At 38.5% G+C, this 21,269-nt stretch overlaps 1 protein-coding gene across 1 annotated transcript in view; it reads right to left on the bottom strand.

The window, feature by feature from the left end:
- MDFIC2 (MyoD family inhibitor domain containing 2) overlaps positions 1-20,725 on the bottom strand; it is a 111,336-nt gene extending 90,611 nt beyond the window's left edge. Inside the window, exons 1-3 of the mRNA XM_055557315.1 lie at positions 20,604-20,725; positions 19,515-19,616; positions 18,852-18,939 (exon numbers count right to left, since the gene is read on the bottom strand). Of these exons, the coding sequence (XP_055413290.1) occupies positions 18,852-18,939; positions 19,515-19,595 (169 nt within the window). The 5' untranslated portion in view covers positions 19,596-19,616; positions 20,604-20,725. The remainder of the gene's footprint in view (positions 1-18,851; positions 18,940-19,514; positions 19,617-20,603) is intronic.
- Positions 20,726-21,269: the final 544 nt, after the last annotated feature.

Here is a 21,269-nt window from a genome sequence, read left to right as displayed (position 1 = left end):
GTAATTTTCAGCAAATTATCAAAATTTATTTTCTCATTCATAATATCATTTAAAACATCTCTACGTGAGCTACTATGAAGCCTCTCACATCCACACTGCTGCCAGAGTACCAATGACTTATACATACCAGTGTGTGTAAAATAGATAGCTAGTAGGAAGCTGCTGTGTAACCCAGGGAGCTCTGTGACAACCTTGGCGGCTGGAATGGGGGATAGGGTGGGAGGGAGGTTCAAGAGGGAGGGCATATATGTATACCTATACCTGATTTGCATTGCTGTATGGCAGAAACCAGCACAACATTGTAAACCAATTATCTTCCAATTAAAAAACAAAACAAAACACCATAGTGGTCTTAAAAAAAAAAAAGCAAATCTAATAATTGTATTTCTGTGTTAAAGGCCATTTAATATTTTCTCATTACCCTTTAAGTAACTTCTTTCACATAGGTAATAAGTATACTATGATCTGCTTCTCTGGTCCAGCCTATTGCCAGGCTTTGATTAGATACCCCCCTACCCCCACCCCCAGTATATCATGGTTGTGCCAGTGATTTCTGATTGACTAATTAGTATATATATTATTCCTTATGAAAATCTGAAATGATACAAGGCTATTTTCCCCTGATCTCTGCTACTGCTAAGTTGCTTCAGTCGTGTCCGACTCTGTGCAACCCCATAGATGGCAGCCCAGCAGGCTCCCCCGCCCCTGGGATTCTCCAGGCAAGAACACTGGAGTGGGTTGCCATTTCCTTCTCCAATGCATGAAAGTGAAAAGTGAAAGTGAAGTCGCTCAGTCGTGTCTGACTCTTCGCGACCCCATGGACTGCAGCCTACCAGGCTCCTCTGTCCATGGGATTTTCCAGGCAAGAGTCCTGGAGTGGGGTGCCATTGCCTTCTCCGCCCTGATCTCTGCTTAGGTTTAAAAAAGAGAACAAACTAAATTTACATTTAAGTGCAATTCTCTCCTTGTTGAATTTAATATTGTACAGTCTTAATAATTGTGCAGATATTTTGTTTCCCTCTGAGTAGTTGGTTATTGTAAAATAAGTCCTTACAAAAACAAAGCAAAAGAACCAAAGAGCCTACAAGGTTTAGATAGAGGTTGTATGAAAATCGCCTCAGATCACAAAGACTAGATGACTTGGTGAAAATTAACAGTTAAGGTATCTGAGCCACTAGAGGGCTGTAATTAGACTCTACTTCTGCTTAACCCCAAGTTATTCAATTAGCTTCTCTTATTACTAATGCCAATTTCATATAATTGCCATAGTTTCAATTGGTTAGACAGAAACAAGAATGGTTTTCATTTCTTATGTCTAGGTGCCTTGTGGAGCAGGAAGTGTATTTATATAATCAGAATTCTTTGAGTTGCATGAAACTTCCTAGTTTCCTTTACTATGTGAAGTGAGAAATTAAAATTGTTCCTTAAGCATTTTGTTATTGTTGTTGTTTTCTTTTTGTGGGACAGATGGTAGGAATTCAGGTAGTTTGTCAAGTGCTGTTTGATTACCTAAAAAGTTAGCTTTATTATTTTAACTAAAAAATATTATTATTGTAAACTAGCAGGCTTCTGATCACCAAAGTATAATCAAATTGAATTTGCAAATGAAAAAGACAATGGATGAAGTATCCATAATATCTATCTGAAATACATTATGTTTGTTTCTGGCTTCAGGCTTTTAGTACAGAATGGTGTCTTTTATTTTTGCTAAAATCATTTACTACTATATAAAGATATAAGGGGACAATTTTTGAAAAATTCTAACTACAAGAAGAAAAATTAAGGTCACATCTAAGATTGACAGTGGAATGCTACTTGCTGAATATGAGAAAGCAGGGCTATGTTTAATGTAATTTTCTTGCTGGAGAGATGGTAAGACCAGATAGGGATATTTGAAAATTAGAGTTAGATTTGGAATCCAAACATCCTTAGTTTTGCAGGTTTTTGATCTGTTTATTAGCCATGCAAAAATATATTGCTATTTCTTAATCTGATCATGGTTGATTCTGCAACTGGAGTTATTCCCTCCCCCCCAACTTTGATATGATATGTTTTATTTTTCAAGTGTTTGTTTCACAAGGATCAGCAAACAAAGTGAGATTTCCACTTCCCTCCTCCATCAGCAATGTTTTTTATTTGGTTAGCCAACATCAATGGGAAGATATTAAAATGAATAACTCTCTTGTGTCTTAAATGGCTGGATATTATGTGAGCTGAACTCCCAACTTTTATCTCTTAAATGTGAATGTGGCAATATTACAGTGTTGTGCTTCATTCTGAACTATTTAATCATTGCAATCTGTAGATAAGTCGGCTTCTGAATCTTTGTCTAAAGTCATAACTAAGTCCTCTTTCCCACTTAAATCACCATGTCTGTGCTGAAGACAGGTATGTAGAGAATCCAACTAAATGAATTAGAGGTTTAAAGATACATTACCCACAAGACTTCCCCAAACTTTTCAGTTTCCTTTAGTTTTAATTGTCCTTTTAATGAGTGATGGTGAGGGATTATTGATTATCTACCTTCAAGTGTATTTGACAGCAGAGTCTGTGATGGAAAAAGCACTGGAATAGGGATCAGCATGTTAAGCTTGAGATCTGGGACTGTTATCTGTGAACATTTTAAAAACTTCTCTGACCTTTACACTCTTCTGTGCATGGCTGTTATGAACATAAAGTGAAGCACTGATATGCAGTATATTATATAGTGTTCCCTGACAGCCAAAGGTAAGGTTTGAGGACTATACAAGGTGCTTCTGGTTAGTCCATGTAAAAGGAAATCCCAATAGATATTGTATTCTTTTGAGATTTCAAAGCAAAAAAAAAACAAAAAAAGAGGAAATAACCTAAATATCTGAAAGCAAGGAAATGTTGATGTATATATTATTACTTCAATAATGGAGCACTGTGTGTATAGCCAGGCTTCCCAGGTGGCTCAGTGATAAATAATCCACCTGCTAATTCAAAAGATGCAAAAGGCATGGGTTCAATCCTTGGGTCAGGAAGATCCCTTGGAAGAGGAAATGGCAGCCCACTCTACTATTTTTGCCTGAAGAATCTCATGGACCGAGGAGCCTGGCGGGCTACAGTCTATGGGGTCACAGAGAGCTGGACATGACGAAGTGAGCGTAGCACAGCACAGCATACAATACATACAGCCATTGGCACGATGCTGTAAATGTATATTTATCAACCTGGAAAGGTATTGATGTTCATTTATGAATAAGAAAACACAGTATTAACTATATTACATAATCAGATTTCATTATATTTACCAAATATTGTGTGGTGCACATATAAAAGAGAAAAATAAAGATGTACAGTGGCTACCTCTGGATGTTAAGATTTGGAGTAATTTTTTGCCATTTGTGTTTTCTAATTTTTCTGAAATAAACAGATTACTTACATAAGGACACAGACACACACACACATACACATTTCAGTTTAAATCCTGAGGATTTCTAGTATCTCTGACAACCACTCTGTCTCTTATGCTCTAACATCTAGTCCATAGCGAAAGTGTTGGGTCTACCACTCTCTTCCTCGTCAGTCTCTGTTTCCATTGTTCTGGCAACCAGTAACTCAATTTAGAAATCATTCTTTCTCATCTGCGGTTGCAACAAGCTTCTAACTAGTCTCTCTATTCTACCCTTCACCTCTCTTTCTACCCTTCAGTCTATTTACATTAATGTCCTCAAATCACAAATATTTCTAAAGCACAGAGTTTTCTCCCATCTTTAAATCCTGTCCCCTTTCCCAACCCCTATCCCAGATGTATTTGATAGCTTCTTTTTGCCCCAGAACTTTCTGTTTATGCTCTTCAGTCTAGCATTCAAAGTCTTTCATGATAGAGCCAGTGCTTATTTCTTCCTGTCACACACATACCCTTGACCCAGCCAAACTTAGCTACTGTTCTCTGAACAACTCAGACTTCTCTGACTCCACTTTGGACCATCATATTCCATCAGCTTGTAATGCTACTTCCTATTAAAACTTTACTTATGATGCATAACCCAGCCACATCCCCAGTTTCTCTGAATTCTAGATATGTTCTTTCCTACTTATGAATATCATATCATCTTTGGAATATATTTATCTATTCATTCATTTATTCATATCATTTTTTGAGCATCTGCTATGTTTTAGGGGCTATCTGGATTCCCAGTTATAGAAGTAAGAAGTAATACACCTTTGTCCTTGAGCAATTAACAATCTAATACTTAACATTTTTGCTTTATCTGTTTACTTATGATAGTTTCCTTTTCTACCACCTCTCCCTTATCATACACACACACACACACACACACACACACACACACTGGTATATCAAATATACATTGATTGTAAATACGTGGAGTGTTATTTATGTCTCATAATAAAATACTCTGTTACAGTCTTAGAGAAGATAGTCAAGAAGTGTATTGTGTTAGAAAGGCAGAGAGAATGGAATAAAATATTTTGTTTCATAAATATATAGATATGTTAGATATATGAACATATATTATATATGTAATATATAATTATTTATTTTTAACCATGTCACTTTTCCCCCTTCAGAGTTATCTTTTTTTTTTTTGCATTTTTTTTTAATTTTATTTTTAAACCTGAAACACTGTATTAGTTTTGCCAAACATCAAAACGAATCCGCCACAGGTATACATGTGCTCCCCATCCTGAACCCTCCTCCCTCCTCCCTCCCCATACCATCCCTCTGGGTCGTCCCAGTGCACCAGTCCCAAATGAAATTTGATCTCTAATTAGCATTGTTAACCTGTGGAGTGACGAAAACAAGTTATTTCTCCTAGTTGCTAGGGGACTTCAAGATGAGACTGATGTCCTTAAGAAACTGAAGCAAAACCTACATTCTACTACTAGAGAGCAAATGATGAATTGAGTTTAGAACTCAGACTTGGTAATTTGCCCTAGAATCTGGAGACCTGAGAGTAGGTTCTTAATGAATGGTTGTTAGCTTACAGAATTTAGAGTTTTAATAGCAGTATATTGGAAACACCAGTATGTTCATGACCTATGAATATGCTATACCTTCCAGTTGTTATTATTTTTTTTAAGTCCGTAGTGCAGTTTTCCCTCTTCACTAATCATTCATGTTAGAATTTCCCTTGGAGACTTAAGTGAAGTTCCTTACTACTATTAAGTATCTGTGTCTTTTCATGTTATCGTTTTGCTCTTTTTAAAATAAGGCTATCAGTTGTTTTCTTTTTCTTTCCTCGCCCCTTTTTTTGAAGAAAAAAGGCTGGCTAATACATTAAGGAATATTTACACAAAAGGTCTTTTCTTTTAAGGGACATAGGTAAGAAGTTAATATTTTCAAATGAATCTTTCTGTTTTCAAGGGGATTTTTAGTACAGTTGTTTTAGACCAAATCTGCTATATACATTAAAAATAAAGGAAACCAACCAGCTCTTTTTTAATTTTAAGAGAAATCTGTATCTGTTTAAGGAATTCTATGTACCCGTTTGGTTTGCTGTATGAGGGATCTGATACTGAAAAACTGCCTCCAAATTGGTTATGCACATTACACTATGTGTCAAATACAGCTGAAAAGCTTGCTTTTGTCTGGTCTGAATCCTAATGGCAAATGGGATATGTTGATATTTTATTTCCCCAACTGAATTTTAAGTTCCTTGGGCACAGAAGTCCTGGTATATTATTTGCACAAGTTTGTGCCTTACAGGAAATCAAAACATTTGTTGATTTGGCTTACTTAATTGTATATTATTTTGTAAAACAAATGCCTCTTTTATGGTATGAATCATTTTGTCTTATCAGTCTGCATTTTCATGTAGTGGTCTAAGAAATTAGTTTGAAGACAAATACATAGAGTGGAATCTTGTTTATTTGAAGGTGGATAGAATATAATTTTTGATAAATTATTTTTTATTGTTCAGAACAGTTTATTTGTAGAAACTTTATATATTTTAGTGAAATTTCAGTTCAGAATGTTTTAGTATTTACATAGATCTTTCAGTAACTGTTAGAGAAATTTGGTTTCCTGTCTATAATGCTGAATATTCTAAATATAAGAAAGAAACAAATGACAACTGAAAGAGCTAAAGTGCAGATTTTCCTCTCCTTTTGTCTATTCTTTGGGATGAGACATCATCAAGTACCTTTCTTAGCTTCTGCAATGTAGCTCTTTCTTTTCAGATCTAGACTCGTGTGGAAGTTCGGCTCAAAGGGAGAAACTGCCTGATGTCTTATTTAATCCTATGCCTCTAGGAGTTGGTCTCTCTTTTCTGAAGTTATACACTGGCAGAACTACTGTCATGGCCCTTGCTTTTTGCCTTTGCTTCACATTTACTTTTTGACAGGCTTACATAATGGCTAAAATGGTCGAAGTGATTTATGCCTGTAGACTGATGTCTTCATTTGCTCGCTTCACATTCCGATTTTTTTTTTTTTTTTTTTTTTTTTTTACTAATGGTCTGGTGCACACCTAGCGCAGGTGCATTTTATTAGAGAGTATATTCCCTCTAAATGCTGTTCCTAAGCTGAAAGAAATGGGCCATAATCGTATAAAAATAAAGTATCTCTTTGTGGAATTTACAAGAAATGGAATGTCCTTATTCGTGAGCCATAGAACATAAGGGTCCTTTTTTTTTTATTTCCTCTCTCTCTGTGAGATTGCTCTTTATACTAATGTTGATTAAGTGAGTCACACCAACAGCTGTTGTGACAGAGAGGAAAATGAATGAGTGTCCTGAAAATCTCAGTTGAAAGGAGTAAATCTCTTGAAGTTTCTAGTTAGCTACAATTTTCTTTTCCTGTTGAGACAGGAAAGATTGGTTCCCAGTCTCTACAGATGGCTTCACTCCTAGTTCATAAAACTGCAATTAATAATGGTGAGCTAAGATCATTCTGGATTTGATGTACTGTTCTATCATCATTGAAAAGGAGTCTTTAAATCTGCTGTTTAACAACTTATAGGGACTTTGCACTGATTAATTCATCTGGTTATAGTCTCATGGCTGACATGGCATCTTCCAGGCCTTCCATTCCATTGGGATCAACATCATCATTTTATAAGAAATGAACTTACTACTTTATAGGCTTAGTTGGAGAGAAATTTCAACCGTCAGCTGTAGGATATGCCACGGGAATTTAATTTGTTGACCTATGAGAACACAGAAGATCTCATCTTTTACTGAACATTCTCCACATAAAATAAGGTTATCAGAGAATCAAAATGATTCTGACATTTGAACTTTAAGTAGAAGGCCAATACATTTAAAGTAAGTACTGTTCTTCCTGAAATGTTCAGTGTTGCAACAACAGCCCATGTCAGGCTCTTAAAAAAATATTATCCCTTATGGAGCAAAGCACTGAAAATTTGATAGTGGGTACCAACCCTTAGAGTGCACTTTATTTGGAAGCCACATAGCATTTGTCCTTCTTCCATTCTGGTGTCAGAGCCCTGAATTTCCTCTGAAGAAGCATCTCTCCCCCATCATGTGTAGCCTTGTGGTGCTGTCAGTCAAAGTACCCTTCCTTGCCTTGCCAGGATGGGGACTCACAGCCAAATCTCTTGAGCTTTCTGCCTTGAGATTTGAAGTCTTGAATATGGAGGGAGGAAAGGGCAGGAAAAGTGTTTGAAGCTTATGTTTTAGGAGTTAAATCTTGCCATCTGCGTCACCAGAGTTAGATTACTCCCTGCCCACCCTGACCTGAATTTTCCTTGTAGACTGCAGAGCAACTCTCAGACTTCCAACAAATTCCTCTTTTCATTAATTTAGCTAGAAAAAGTATCTGTTACTTTCCTCTCAAAAACTATGTGATGATTAATTTTATGTGCCAACTTGGCTGGGCTAAGGAATACCCAGGGAGCTGGTAAAATGCTATTTCTGGGCATGTCCATGTGGTTGTTTGAGGGACTAGATTAGCACTTGAACTGATAGTCTGATTAAAGAGAATATCTTTCCAGAGTGAGTTAAGGGCTAAATAGAATGAAAATAAAGAGGGAAAGCAGATTTGCTGTCTCCATTGGAGCTAGGACATCCATTTCCTGCCCTTGGATATCAGCTCTTCTGTTCTCAGAACTTCTTACTTGCACCAGGGTTTATACCACTGGCTCTCAGAAGTTGGGGCTTTGGCCTGGAGCTACACTACTGCTTGAGCCTCCTGAGCAGACCATGGGATGACCCAGCCTCCATAAGTGTGTAAGCCAGTCCCCCATAATAAATCCTCTATTATCTGTCTACCCATCCATCCATCCATGTTCTACCTATCTATCCACTGATCTATGTTCCATCTGTCCATCTCATTTTTATTTCCTATTGGTTCTGATTCTCTGGAGAACCCTGATTAATACAAACTATGACAGCCTCATTTTATAGTTGTGATATTTTGAAAGTAGTACATTATCCTTTGGTTTGTTGTTGTTTTTCAGCTAAGTCATGTCTAACTCTTTGTGACCTCCATGGTCTGTAGCATGCCAGGCTCCTCTGTCCTGGAATTCGCTCACATTCATGTCCATTGAGTTGGTGATGCCATCTAACCACCTCATCCTCTGCACCCGCTTCTCCCTTTTTGATAGTCCTTTACATAACTTTCATTTGAGGATAAAATGCAGTGGGATATATTTTAATACAAGTTAAAATATGTCTCTAGTAGGCATTTCCAGGGTAGACAGTTTATTGGAATCCAAGATGCTGACCAAGGTCTACACAAGCTTCAAGGCTCCATTCCTGGGCAAACTCCCCATGCTCATCAAATGCCAACCTTCCTTTGGGTCAAGATGCTTTAGCCCCTCTTATTTTCATTCACTTTTTGGAATATGACACATTCTTTCCCACCTTAGCCCTTCTACTTGAAATGATATTTCATTTCCTGTATTCTGCCACCAGCAGATGCTTTCTCAATCTTCAGGCCTAAAGCAAAATCTCTAGCCAACTTCCCTGTCAGCGTTACTTAAAGTAGACAGCTGATCTCATGTATCCTATTGCCCAATTTATAATCTTCATGGGATGTAACCATTTCACATTTAATGGGACCCACCCAAATCTTCTGATTCCTCCATCTCCAGCCACTTTTTCTCGTATTCTTCATGCATCATTATCATCATGCAGTGTCTCAAGCCAGGAGTTAATTTTGCCTCCTTTCTGTTGCCTCACACCAGAGCACCAGCCAGTTCATTAGTTCTATCTCCAAAATAGATCCTGAATACTATTCTACCTCTTTCACCTTCACAGTTTTCGCCTGTCCCATTTATCATCTTTTGCTTGGTCAATTGCAGGGTCTTCTGTTTTATTTCTGCATATATTCTTTACCACATCCAGTATAAATAGTTGCTTTTATCCCCTACTTAGAATCTCCAGTGACTCCTAATACAGATTAGGGAAAAACATCTAAATTCCTGCCTATGGCCAGCAAATGTTCAACATTATTTATGACTTGAACATGTTTCCCCCCCCTTCCCTTCCCTTCCTTACTCCCTCCCTCCCTTATTTCCTTTATTCTTCCTTCCCTTTCTTCCTTCTCATCCAGTCATTCTGAACCATACTGTCATTCATTACACAGGCTCTTTTCCCTGTTGGAATGCTCTTCCCAGACTTTTGGGCAGCTGGCTTCTTCTTGTTATTTAAATTTCAGGTCAATAATCTTTCATTCAAAACTTCTCTGACAGCTGCTTCTGAAAGATAGTTCCCCACACCAGTCTCTCTCATATCATCTTGTTTTAACACTTCAAAATAATTACCCTGTGAAATGATCTTGTGCTTGTTTACTTCTTTAAGGGCATATTTTCACATCTAATTTCTCCTTTCACCTCTGGTTAAAAACAAAACAACATTCTCTTTGACTGTTACCTTCTCCTTACTTGTGTTTTGGTTATTAGGTAACACATGTTCACAAGTCCATGGAGACTACCGAAATAAGAGCTAATGATTCTATTTCCTGTGTGCGCATAATAAAAGGAAATCAAGATACACTATTGGTGCACATTAACAATGTAAAATAGACATTCAGTTCAGTTCAGTTCAGTCTCTCAGTCGTGTCCGACTCTTTGCAACCCCATGAATCACAGCACGCCAGGCCTCCCTGTCCATCACCATCTCCCGGAGTTCACTCAGACTCATGTCCATCGAGTCAGTGATGCCATCCAGCCATCTCATCCTCTGTCGTCCCCTTCTCCTCCTGCCCCAAATCCCTCCCAGCATCAGAGTCTTTTCCAGTGAGTCAACTCTTCGCATCAGGTGGCCAAAGTACTGGAGTTTCAGCTTTTGCATCATTCCTTCCAAAGAACACCCAGGGCTGATATCCTTTAGAATGGACTGGTTGAATCTCCTTGCAGTCCAAGGGACTCTCAAGAGTCTTCTCCAACACCACAGTTCAAAAACAACATGAATTCCTTGAGGGCAGAACCTGTGGCATTTTCATTTTTTGACATCTTTGTTTCTTTGCCTAATATATTATCTGCAAGTTCAAGAGGAGCCTCTTCAAATGCTTGCTGAATTGTGTAAAAATGCATTTTGGAATTGTCTTAATGCTCATGATCTGAAATTATTTTTGAGCAAATGAAGTGAATTGTCTTCACTTAGAGTTAAGGGAAGTTTAGTGAATTTATGAATGTCAGTACATGTAAGATTTGTACTTTCTCCATCTCATTTGCAAACAGACCTTAACAGAAATGAGATGGGATTCTTGTGTTATGGACTTCAGGTTTTGGATATATTGAGAAGGGAATTTGTGGAACATGGCTTTTTTAATTTCTTGGATATTTTCCAATAACTAGAATTATTGGTCTCTAATGTTCATGAACTCTGATTAAATGATAAACCCTGTATTCAAGTTGCCAGCTCTTTGGTGACCTGACTTCTCTACATTGATACTAAAGTTTAGGGACATTTTCTTGAAAATATATCTAAATAATTATTTTGAAATCATCAAAGATTATAGTCACTATGTGATTGCTTATAGAAAAGGGTCTATAGTTTGTTCAGAATGACTACAGAACTTTCATATCTTTTCTTCCTGGCATTTTTGGAAAGTGAAAGCCAAACTTATTCATTGCCCTCCTCCTCCACCCTTGCCATTAAAAAAAAAAAAAATCAAGTATTTTCTGTAATATGAACTTTCCCTGTGTGGCACCACCCGGTGTAGCAGCTGTGGGACTGAGTCAGCATCAGGTCAGAAGTATAAAACTCTGCCTTGTATGTTGAGGACACATTTGTAACTTGGGATAATTTTATTCTTCTATTTATTACACCCATAAAGAGACTGCTTCACTAAACCAATCACGGAGAGCTAGTCTTCTGAAAGACAAACAGCTTTATTTCAATGTTCTTAATTTTACATTTTTGGGTCAAAGCTTTGTTTTGACTTTGTGTGTGTGTATATATGTGTGTGTGTGTGTGTGTGTGTGTGTGTGTATGTATATATATATACATATATAGAGAGACTAATATTTATGGAAAACCAGTTTTCAGGAAATTGTAATAGATTTTGTTGAGAGAGACAAGCTTTTAGGACAGAAGTTACAAACTGGTAGCCCTTGAGCTGAGCTAGACTCACAGAATCTGGTTTATTTGTCCTGCATGGTATTTTCTTGTAACTATTGCTGTTCATTATTATTAGTTAACCTTTAGAATTCAGGCAATGTCATATAGAAATCCAGTTTCTCCTGAAAAATCAGGATCCACTCTAGGAAATTGTGTGCAGTTCAAACACTGGCGATGCTGTGATTTTAAACTGCAAATGGCAACAATTTAAAGGCTCCCATCCCTTCATTTCGCTGTTTCTCTTCCGTATCAAATGATGTAAGGAGCAAGCACTGAAATGGTTACCCAGAATGCTCCCTGGCTTAATGGGGTATTACATGCCATCTTATTCCACCTGTAATTCCCCTCCCCCCCACCGCCAATTTCTATGTTATATCAATTTTTCCTTCATAACATTTTTCACATTTGGGCCTATTTTCTTCTTCTCCTTGTTATGACTTTTATGCCAGTCGTATGGCCCTCTTGTCTAGGCTGTTGAGTGCATGGCTGTCTTAGCCATCATCATCCATCTTGCCTTCAACTTTCCTCTGCCTGTCCCATGCCAGTTTGCACTCTAGTTACAGACGTATATGCCCAAATCACAGTTCAGTATATTGGTTCCTGACCTCAGACCTGCCTGCACTGACAACTTAAAAAGCCATCTCCAACTACTTATACTTGGCACTCAGTCTTTTTGTCCTCCCTTTCTTGTGTTAACCCATACACAGATAACTAGCCAACATGCCCATTTCCCTGGCACCAAAGCGGGCATCGCATCATGCAGCCTCTGATGCTTTTGCTCCCGGCATTAACTCCTTCTCTCCCCCTGTGCAAATAGCTCATGGCCATCTTCAAAACTGGCTTTCAAGACCATCTTGGCCCACAGTTACACAGCACAGCTCATCTTGCCTGGGTGCATATTTCACAATCATATTTTGTTTTTCTGGTTGTCTTAAAACAGGTTTTCTTCGAGTATGATCCTTGAGCGTGTTACTTCATGTTACTTGCTCTTAAACATTTATATCCTCTCACCATCTATATCCGGCTGAATTCCTTAAGTTGGGAGTCAGAAATTTGATCAATCTAAAATTTGAGGATTTAGGAGTTCAAAGGCAGTAATGATACAAGATTGCCTGGTAGTTTGATAGAACATGAAACTAGATTCAGTTAGTTTTACTCTGAATACATTTTCAGGTTTATTGATGTGTTTCTTAAACACTATTTACCCTAGTTGTTAGTAAAAAGCTCTGGATGTTGCTTCAACCAACCCTTTGAGATAAGTAGAAACCAAAGAACTTTTTCACCTTTCAGGCCGAAGCAGGACAATTAGGTAAAATTCTTGAGTGCAGGACTGTGTTTCTTTCTTTCCTCCTTTCTTTTTTTTTTTTTTTTTTTTAATTAAAATGTGCACTATTATGCTTATGCCTTAATAAACGTAAATCAAATTGGATACACCGAATGAGTATTTGAAGATGAAAAGTTAGAGTATCAGTACTTAGGTTGGAAGTGATGATGCTGACTCTTCTTGGTTCCACGCTCACTCCAAGGTCAGGTGCTGTGGTAACTGGTTTATGTAGATAAACCCAGTGAGCATTTGCTCCAACCCTAATCAGGCAGTGCTGTGATTCCCTATATTTTAACCATGGACAGTATTCAGCTGGAGTTGCAGAGGGAGGCAAGAGACACTGTGATAGGAGAAGCAATTAATTTGTTATTCATAAAGAAGGTTTTGAACAACTTTCAGATCTCTACAGTCATCCCTCCCTATCCATGGGTTCTGAATCTGCAGATACAGAGGGCTGACCCCCACACCATCTGATATGAGACTTGAAATCTTTGGAGTTGGTATCCACAGGGGGTACTGGATCCAATCCCCTGGTGGATACTGAAGGATTACTTTATTTATTTTTCTTTTTTAAGGGGGAGGGGGTTTTGATAAATTACAAATGGCCCTAAAATATGGCAGAGTAGAAGGACGTGTGCTCATCTTTTCCTGTGAAAACCCCAAAATTGCAAGTAACCGCTGAACAACCATCAACAGGAGAATGTTAGGTTCCACCAAAAAAGATACCCACATCCAAGGACAAAAGAGAAGTCCCAGTAGATGGTAGGAGGGGCAAAATCATGTTTAGAATCAAACCCTATACCCAGCAGAGATGGGGAGAGCTCAAACAAAAACTTGTGCACATGAGGACCCAGGGACCTCACAAGAGACTGAGCCAAACCTGCCTTTGAGTGTTTGAGTGTCTCCTGTAGAGGCATGAGTTAGCAGTGGCCTGCCATGGGGACAGGCACTCAAGGCTGCAGCAGACCTGGAAGGTGCAGTGTGTGAACAGAGCCACCAAGCAGACAAACTACAAACTGGAGAATAATTATACCAAAGAAGTTCTCGCACTGTTCTTAAAGTTCTAGGACCCACAACAGATTTCCCAACCTGGGGAACCAGCAAAGGGACTGAGAACCCCCAGGGAATTTGACTTTGAAGGCCAGTGGGATTTGATTACAGAACTTACATAGGACTAGGGAAGCAGACTCTTGGAGGACACAAACAAAATCTTGTGTGTGCCAGGACCCAGGAGAAAGGAGCAGTGACCCCATAAGAGACTGAGCCAGACGTGCCTATGGGCGTCCAGGAGTCTCCGGCAGAGGTGTGGGTCAACAGTGCCTTCCGTGGGGTCAGGGCCACTGAGCACAACAGTCTTGGCCTAAGTCCTTTTGAAGGAGGTCACCGTTACCAGCATTACCACTAGCATAGTTTGGCCTCTGGTCAAACTACAGGGAGGGAACACAGCCCCACCCAACAACAGAAAATTGGATTAAATATTTACTGAGTTTGGCCCTGCCCATCAGAGCAAGGCCCAGAGTCCCCCACAGCCAGTCCCTCCTATCGGGAAGCTTCCACAAGCCTCTAAGGAGCCATCTAAGGAGCCATCAGAGGGCAGATAGAATGGAAACCACAATTACAGAAAACCATCCAAACTGATCATTTGGATCACAGCCTTGTCTAACTCAATGAAACTATGAGCCATGTCGTGTAGGGCCACCCAAGACAGACATGTCAAGGTGGAGAGTTCTGACAAAACGTGGTCCCCTGGAGAAGGGAATGGCAAACCACTTTAGTATCTTTGCCTTGAGAACCTCATGAACAGTTTGAAAAAGCAAATAGATATGACACTGAAAGATGAACTCCCCAGGTTGGTAGGTGCCCAATATGCCACTGGAGATCAGTGGAGAAATAGCTCCAGAAAGAGTGAAGAGGCTGAGCCAAAATGAAAACAATGCCCAGCTGTGGATGTGCTGGTGATGGAAGTAAAGTCTGATGCTGTAAAGAACAATACTGCATAGGAACCTGAAATGTTAGGTCCATGAATCGAGGAAAATTGGAAGTGGTCAAACAGGAGATGGCAAGAGTGAACATTCACATTTTAGGGATCAGTGAACTAAAATGGACTGGAATGGGTGAATTTAACTCAGCTGACCATTTATCTACTACAGTGGGAAACAATCCCTTAGAAAAAATGGAGTAGCCATGATAGTCAACAAAAGAGTCCAAAGTGCAGAACTTGGGTGCAATCTCAAAAAAGACAGAATGATCTCTTCTGGTTTCCAAGGCAAACCATTCAATATCACAGTAATCCAGGTCTATGTTCCAACCAGTAATGCTGAAGAAGCTGATGTTGAATGGTCCTATGAAGACCTATAAGACCTTCTAGAACTAACATCCAAAAAAGATGTCCTCTTCATTACAGGGGACTGGAATGCAAAAGTAGGAAGTCAAGAAGTACCTGGAGTAACAGGCAAATTTGGCCTTGGAGTATAGAATGAAGCAGGGCAAAGGCTAATAGAGTTTTACCAAGAGAACGCACTGGTCATAACAAACACCCTCTTCCAACAACACAAGAGAAGACTCTACGCATGGACATCACCAGATGGTCAATGACCAAAATCAGATTGATTATATTCTTTGCAGCCAAAGATGGAGAAGCTCTATACAGTCAGCAAAAACAAGACCAGGAGCTGACTGGGGCTCAGATCATCCTTATTGCCAAATTCAGACTGAAATTGAAGAAAGTGGGGAAAACCACTAGATCATTCAGTTATGACCTAAATCAAATCCCTTATGATTTGATTTATACAGTGGAAATGAGAAATAGATTCAAGGGATTAGATCTGATAGACAGAGTGCCTGAAGAACTCTGGATGGAGGTTCGTGCCACTGTACAGGAGGGAGGAATCAAGACCATCCCCGAGGAAAAAAAAATGTAAAAGGACAAAATGCTTGTCTGAGGAGTCCTTACAAACAGCTGTAAAAAGAAGAGAAGCAAAAAGCAAAGGAGAAAAGGAAAGATATAAGCATCTGAATGCAGAGTTCCAAAGAATAGCAAGGAGAGATAAGAAAGCCTTCCTCAGTGATCAATTCAAAGAAATAGAGGAAAACAATAGAATGGGAAAGACTAGGAAATGGCTACCCACTCCAGTATTCTTGCCTGGGAAATCCCATGGACTGAGGAGCCTGGTGGGCTACAGTCCATGGGGTTGCCAAAGAGTTGGACATGACTTAGAGACTAAACATTAACACGAATTTTTCAGTTTCTGTTATGTGAGTCTGTTAAGAAGCTAAATAAATAAAAACATTTTTTTGTGTGAAGAAAAAAAAAGATCTAGTTTCTCTGAGCCTCTGTCTTTTAATCTGGAAAATGGACCAAAACTACAGCACACCAAATGGTTACAGGGACAAAAGGAAGGAATTTACATGAAATGCTGTGAGAGAATCAATGGCAGGAATGACTGAGGCATGCAAGAAGGAACTCCATGTTTGCTGCCCACGCTGAACTTTGAACATGGAAAAATAAAGCAACTGAATAGTTGGCTGAGTTGCCAGAAGGAAAGAATAATGCTGAGAACTGGTTTTTTTCTGGACTAAGGAAATCCCACCTGCCCCCAGTAAAGGATAAGTAAGCTCGATAGCCGAGTCATGTGTGGAACAGATTTACTCACCTGTCCAGATCTTCAGTCACCAGCTTGTGTAGCCTGCACGATCTTCCTCTCTTCCCCATAACCCCTCTGCCCATTTTCTCCGATCAGACACTATTCTGGTTTCCTCCCAAATCTGTGATCCCCCAAACTGCAATTCTAAGATCCCAGATAAACTGCCTTGTCGCCTCTTTATAGAGGTCCTTTCTGTTGACATTACTATAAAAACATATAGCACTTATCGTGGTGCTCATCGTTCAAACTACGAACCAGAATCTCAAAAAATAATTATCTGATTTTGAACCATGCTTTAAAGAGGGGATAAAAGACACAAAATAATGGCCTATCTTCCCCATAATTTCACAAGGTAGATATTATACTCCTTGGCTAAGGAATCCGAAGCTCAGAGAGGTTAAGTAAGAGTATAGTGACCAGCTAGCAAACAACTGAGCAGAAAATTTAAAACTTCACCTGCCTGACTTCAAATCCTCTACTATTGCCACCGCACCAGTCTATTTCTTTTTTAATAAGCCAACATATAAACTTTTTCTTAACAATAAATGAAAAGACATTTATGTTCAAAAACTAACTCCTCCTGATAATTCACAATTAATGAAATACAGTAAACATAATTTGAGTGTAGCTTAAATTGTGTCCAAATGGGATAAAACAGGTCACCTGGGAAATTAGATTTTGTAGAATACAATAATTCAATCTTACATTGTACTTAATGGAGACAGTTTTTTAAAAACAAAAATTTTCAGGAAGCAATTGACTGCTCTATCAATTTTGTCATTATTTCTCTATGATACATCTATAGCATGGAGCAGCTGAAGCAAAACAAGATAAACTTCCCTATAAGTAGCAGTAAAGAACTCCTCTGTCTTGGTTGGTTTGGTCTTCCCAACAAAAACACGGAGGAATCTTTAGCCTGAGTTCACTTTTTGTTTTTTTACTTCTGTTTTTTTTTTTTTTTTTAAAGTTTGTATTTAAAAGATTGTTTAATTAAAAAAAAAAAAAGGATTTCTTAGCTCTGTGGCTTTTGGAAGGAAATGATTCTGAAAATACTTCATGTCTGTACCCACTTTTATCCCGAAATGAAGTCTTCACTAGAGATGAGTCCCAGCTATTAAATTTGATTATGGGGCCCTGGGGCAGAAGGATAATCTTTTTAAAAAAAGTGAACAGTTGAAAAATGACAGAGGTGCTAAAGAGCAATTAAGAACAAGAGTGGATGGAAGATGTATATGTGAAAGTGAAGGTGTTGATTTAAACACTTTAGGAAAGTTTTTGAGCACAAATCATGTCCTGACAAGTGACTTAAACATCTTTTCTTTGAAACACAGTGAAAGGTGGTAGTTAAATTTATATGCTGTGGAGTCACATGGTCTGGGATCAAATCCCAGCTCTGTCACTTCCTAATTTTGTAATTTTAGGTAATTTACTTAAACTCTTTGAAATTCTGTTTTCTCACCTGAATGTTAGGAGTAATTAGTGCTTTATAAGGTTGTTTTGATGATTCAGCATAATCACTAATGCACGTTGTCATTGAGTTTGATGTAATAATGATGATGATGTTTGATGTTATAGAACTTACTTGACATATATATTAAAGTCTCCTGTGACCTTAGAAAACAGTTTTGAGGAATGGCAACTACTTAAGAGCCATCTTTTTACAATTGAATAGATTCAGGAAATGGTGTAAAAGAGACAACCTATCTATTTAAATAAAATATAAAATCAGTTTCCTTTAAGAAACATTAAAGGTATTCATAAAAAGAAAAGATTATGAAATAAAGCCTTCTAGTAAATAATCATGAGTTTATACGTGTTTTTGAAAGTGCACAAATTTGTACTCCTCCTAGGAGGACTTATCGATTTGTGTGTGTATTTCAAGCAGGCGTCTTACACACATAGTGCTTGTGGCCGACAGCACTCTCCCCTGGGAAGGTGGCTCTGTAATTGCAGTGAATGACAATTCTATTTGTAGACATGACTTCCTATAGCCTGCACTCCTTTCTGTGATTATCATTTAAAAAATACTTGTCCTCAAATGATTTCATCTTCCTGGGTACAAAGGAGAAAATTCTTTAGCACAACAAGAACCGTATAGTTAACGTGTATCTGAATTGGAAGTGTATATTCCCCTACCCATAAAATCATCTGAGTGTCCTGCAGCCTAAGAAATACAAAAGGCATTTCAATACTAAACACCCTCAATCTACCACTTAGGCCAAAAAAAAAAAAAAAGAAACAGAAAATCAGAAGTATTAATATCATTTGAACTGCAGGGCAGTTTTCCCCATTCTGCCCACTCTTTTTTGCTTATAAACAAAAGCACAATTTTCACATTGATAGAAAATCAACAGTAAGAGAACTTACCTTCTTTCAACCAAGAAATGTTATTTTTGTCATTTTCAAAATGCTTAGCTGTTCTGACTTTTATCTTTTCCAGCTCAGTTTCTGACATCTAAGTGGAAACAGAATTGATGATATAAAAAATTCATTAAGAACCCAAATTTATAACATGGAACCTTATATTTAGAGACGACTGCCATATTATAGGAACATTTTATCTCTGTAGTTTTTCAGCTCCCTGTCTGATGTTAAATTTTATATTTTATCCACGTGTAGTATTTTACAACACTACATGGAAAATGAAACTTCAGAAGATATTTCACTGTCAGCAGTCAAGATTGCTGTAAGCTCTGATTTCTGAATACAAAAGAAAAACAGATGAACAACTAGCCTCCAATTTGTCAAAATCCAAACATTCAGTGCTGTTTCAATGTTTTTCTTAATAGTCTAGAGAAAAGCATGCTTCAGAGAGATACACAAAGATAGAAAGGCTAAGAAACACAGAAGGACCTTTTCAGCAGTGTGGTGGATGAAATGAGAACCCTATGACCTCCGCCAGGCCACATTGAGCTTCCCGAGGTATTGAGACCCAGTAGGCATCCTCAGTCCATTGCACTCGACTTCCTCCCAGCCTTGGTCACAGTGAGCTAGGATGCTCCACTTGCATCAGCACCTCTATGTCCTTACCTGTGTGTTCCCAGGGGAGGAGGCCCAAGGCGAGGGATGGGGAAGCAGTGTGGCAATGCTCTGGACAGCCTCTCTTGTCATCTCTCGGTGTCCAGCATTCCTCTGCCCTGCCAGAAGTGAGCGAAGAAGGAAATACGCTCCCTCCCTGGGTGGTGCTAGATTTGTATTGCTGCCAGAAGCATCCAACTTGCGGCTGAGAGGTTTTTTTTTTTAAGGTAATATAAAGCCTGTGGTTCAAAACAATAAAAACCTTCTCCTGGCTAGCACTTATTTAAAATGACACTCTGCAAAATAGGGTAAAAAGAATGAACTCTTTTCAAATGGATGGGGTTTCTCCAGTCCCCTTCCTTCCACACCCGCCATTCATAACTTATGATTAATATTAAAAGGTGTAGGAAAAAAGAGATTGAAAAATATATGTAGACTATTTGGGTTACAGAACGAAGAAGAGAAGCCTCTCTGGGTTTATTTTCTAGATGTTCACCCTGCAGCTGCTGTTTTGAAAGGCAAGTGTTTCTAACATTTTATAGGTAACAAGAAAACATTTCAAGTTCTTTTGAGAGTCTGCAGATAATCCAAAAAGAATTTGAAATCACATTCCAAAGAGGATTTGTCATTAGATTCTTAGGCAAAGATACTGTTTTCAACAGAAGTTGAACAACAAAAAGCATAACACTTAGGTATGAATGATAATAAATCATCCAACATTCCTAAATGCTTTTTTTTCCATTATGAAAAAAAAAAATCATTCTTTTTTGACCCTAAGTGGTTTGCTTCCTCCAGTGTCTTTAACCTGGAAACTATTATCTGATTGTCTTGTGTCCATTTCACCTGTTTTCCCCAACTTCATTTCTTCTATTTTGCTCTCAATTTCATATGAAAATGGACTGATCAACATAGTTTTTAAAAACAATAAAACTGGGAGCAAAGATAAACTTCAGATTCCTGTAACAGCCAATAAAAACCTTGACTGGTCAGAATCTATAACATTATTCTCACCCTATGGCTTCAAGTTTTAAGATTTCCCCAGGGTGCCTAACCTTCTTTCCACTTTAACCTAATGGTAGTGCTGCGGTTCCTTGAACTTACCTGCTTCTGTTACTAACATTTCAGAATGTTGCCTCGGAGTCCCATCTTCACCTCCACATTGAAGTCTTCTTAATCTCACTCATCTAGAAATGATCATTCCCTTCTCTTGGGACTTCTGGCATACACATATCCATTGTGGTCTTAGGTAAACTAGCTTTATTTTCCTGATAAGATTATAACCCATAATACTTCCCCCCTCACCATACCCCCACTTCTGACATGATCAGTTCAGTTCAGTTCACTCCTGCCCAACTCTTTGCAACCCCATGGACTGCAGCATGCCAGGCCTCCCTGTCCATCACCAACTCCCAGGGTTTACTCAAACTCATGTTCATTGAGTTGGCAATGTCATCCAGCCATCTCATCCTCTGTTGTCCCCTTCTCCTCCCACCTTCAATTTTTCTCAGCATCAGGGCCTTTTCCAATGAGCCAGTTCTTCACATCAGGTGGCCAAAGTATTGCAGTTTCAGCTTCAACATCTGTCCTTCCAATGAATATTCAGGACTGATTTCCTTAAGGATTGACTGGTTGGATCTCCTTGGAGTCCAAGGGGCTCTTAATAGTCTTTTCCAACACCACAGTTCAAAAGCATCAATTCTTCGGCACTCAGCTTTCTTTATAGTCCAACTCTCACATCCATACATGATTACTGGAAAAACCATAGCC

The sequence above is a fragment of the Bubalus kerabau genome, chromosome 20 (assembly GCF_029407905.1).
Source record: "Bubalus kerabau isolate K-KA32 ecotype Philippines breed swamp buffalo chromosome 20, PCC_UOA_SB_1v2, whole genome shotgun sequence".
Classification (NCBI taxonomy): domain Eukaryota; kingdom Metazoa; phylum Chordata; class Mammalia; order Artiodactyla; family Bovidae; genus Bubalus; species Bubalus kerabau.
The sequence above is the reverse complement of the archived record's forward strand: the minus strand, read 5'-3'. Positions and strand labels throughout refer to the sequence as shown.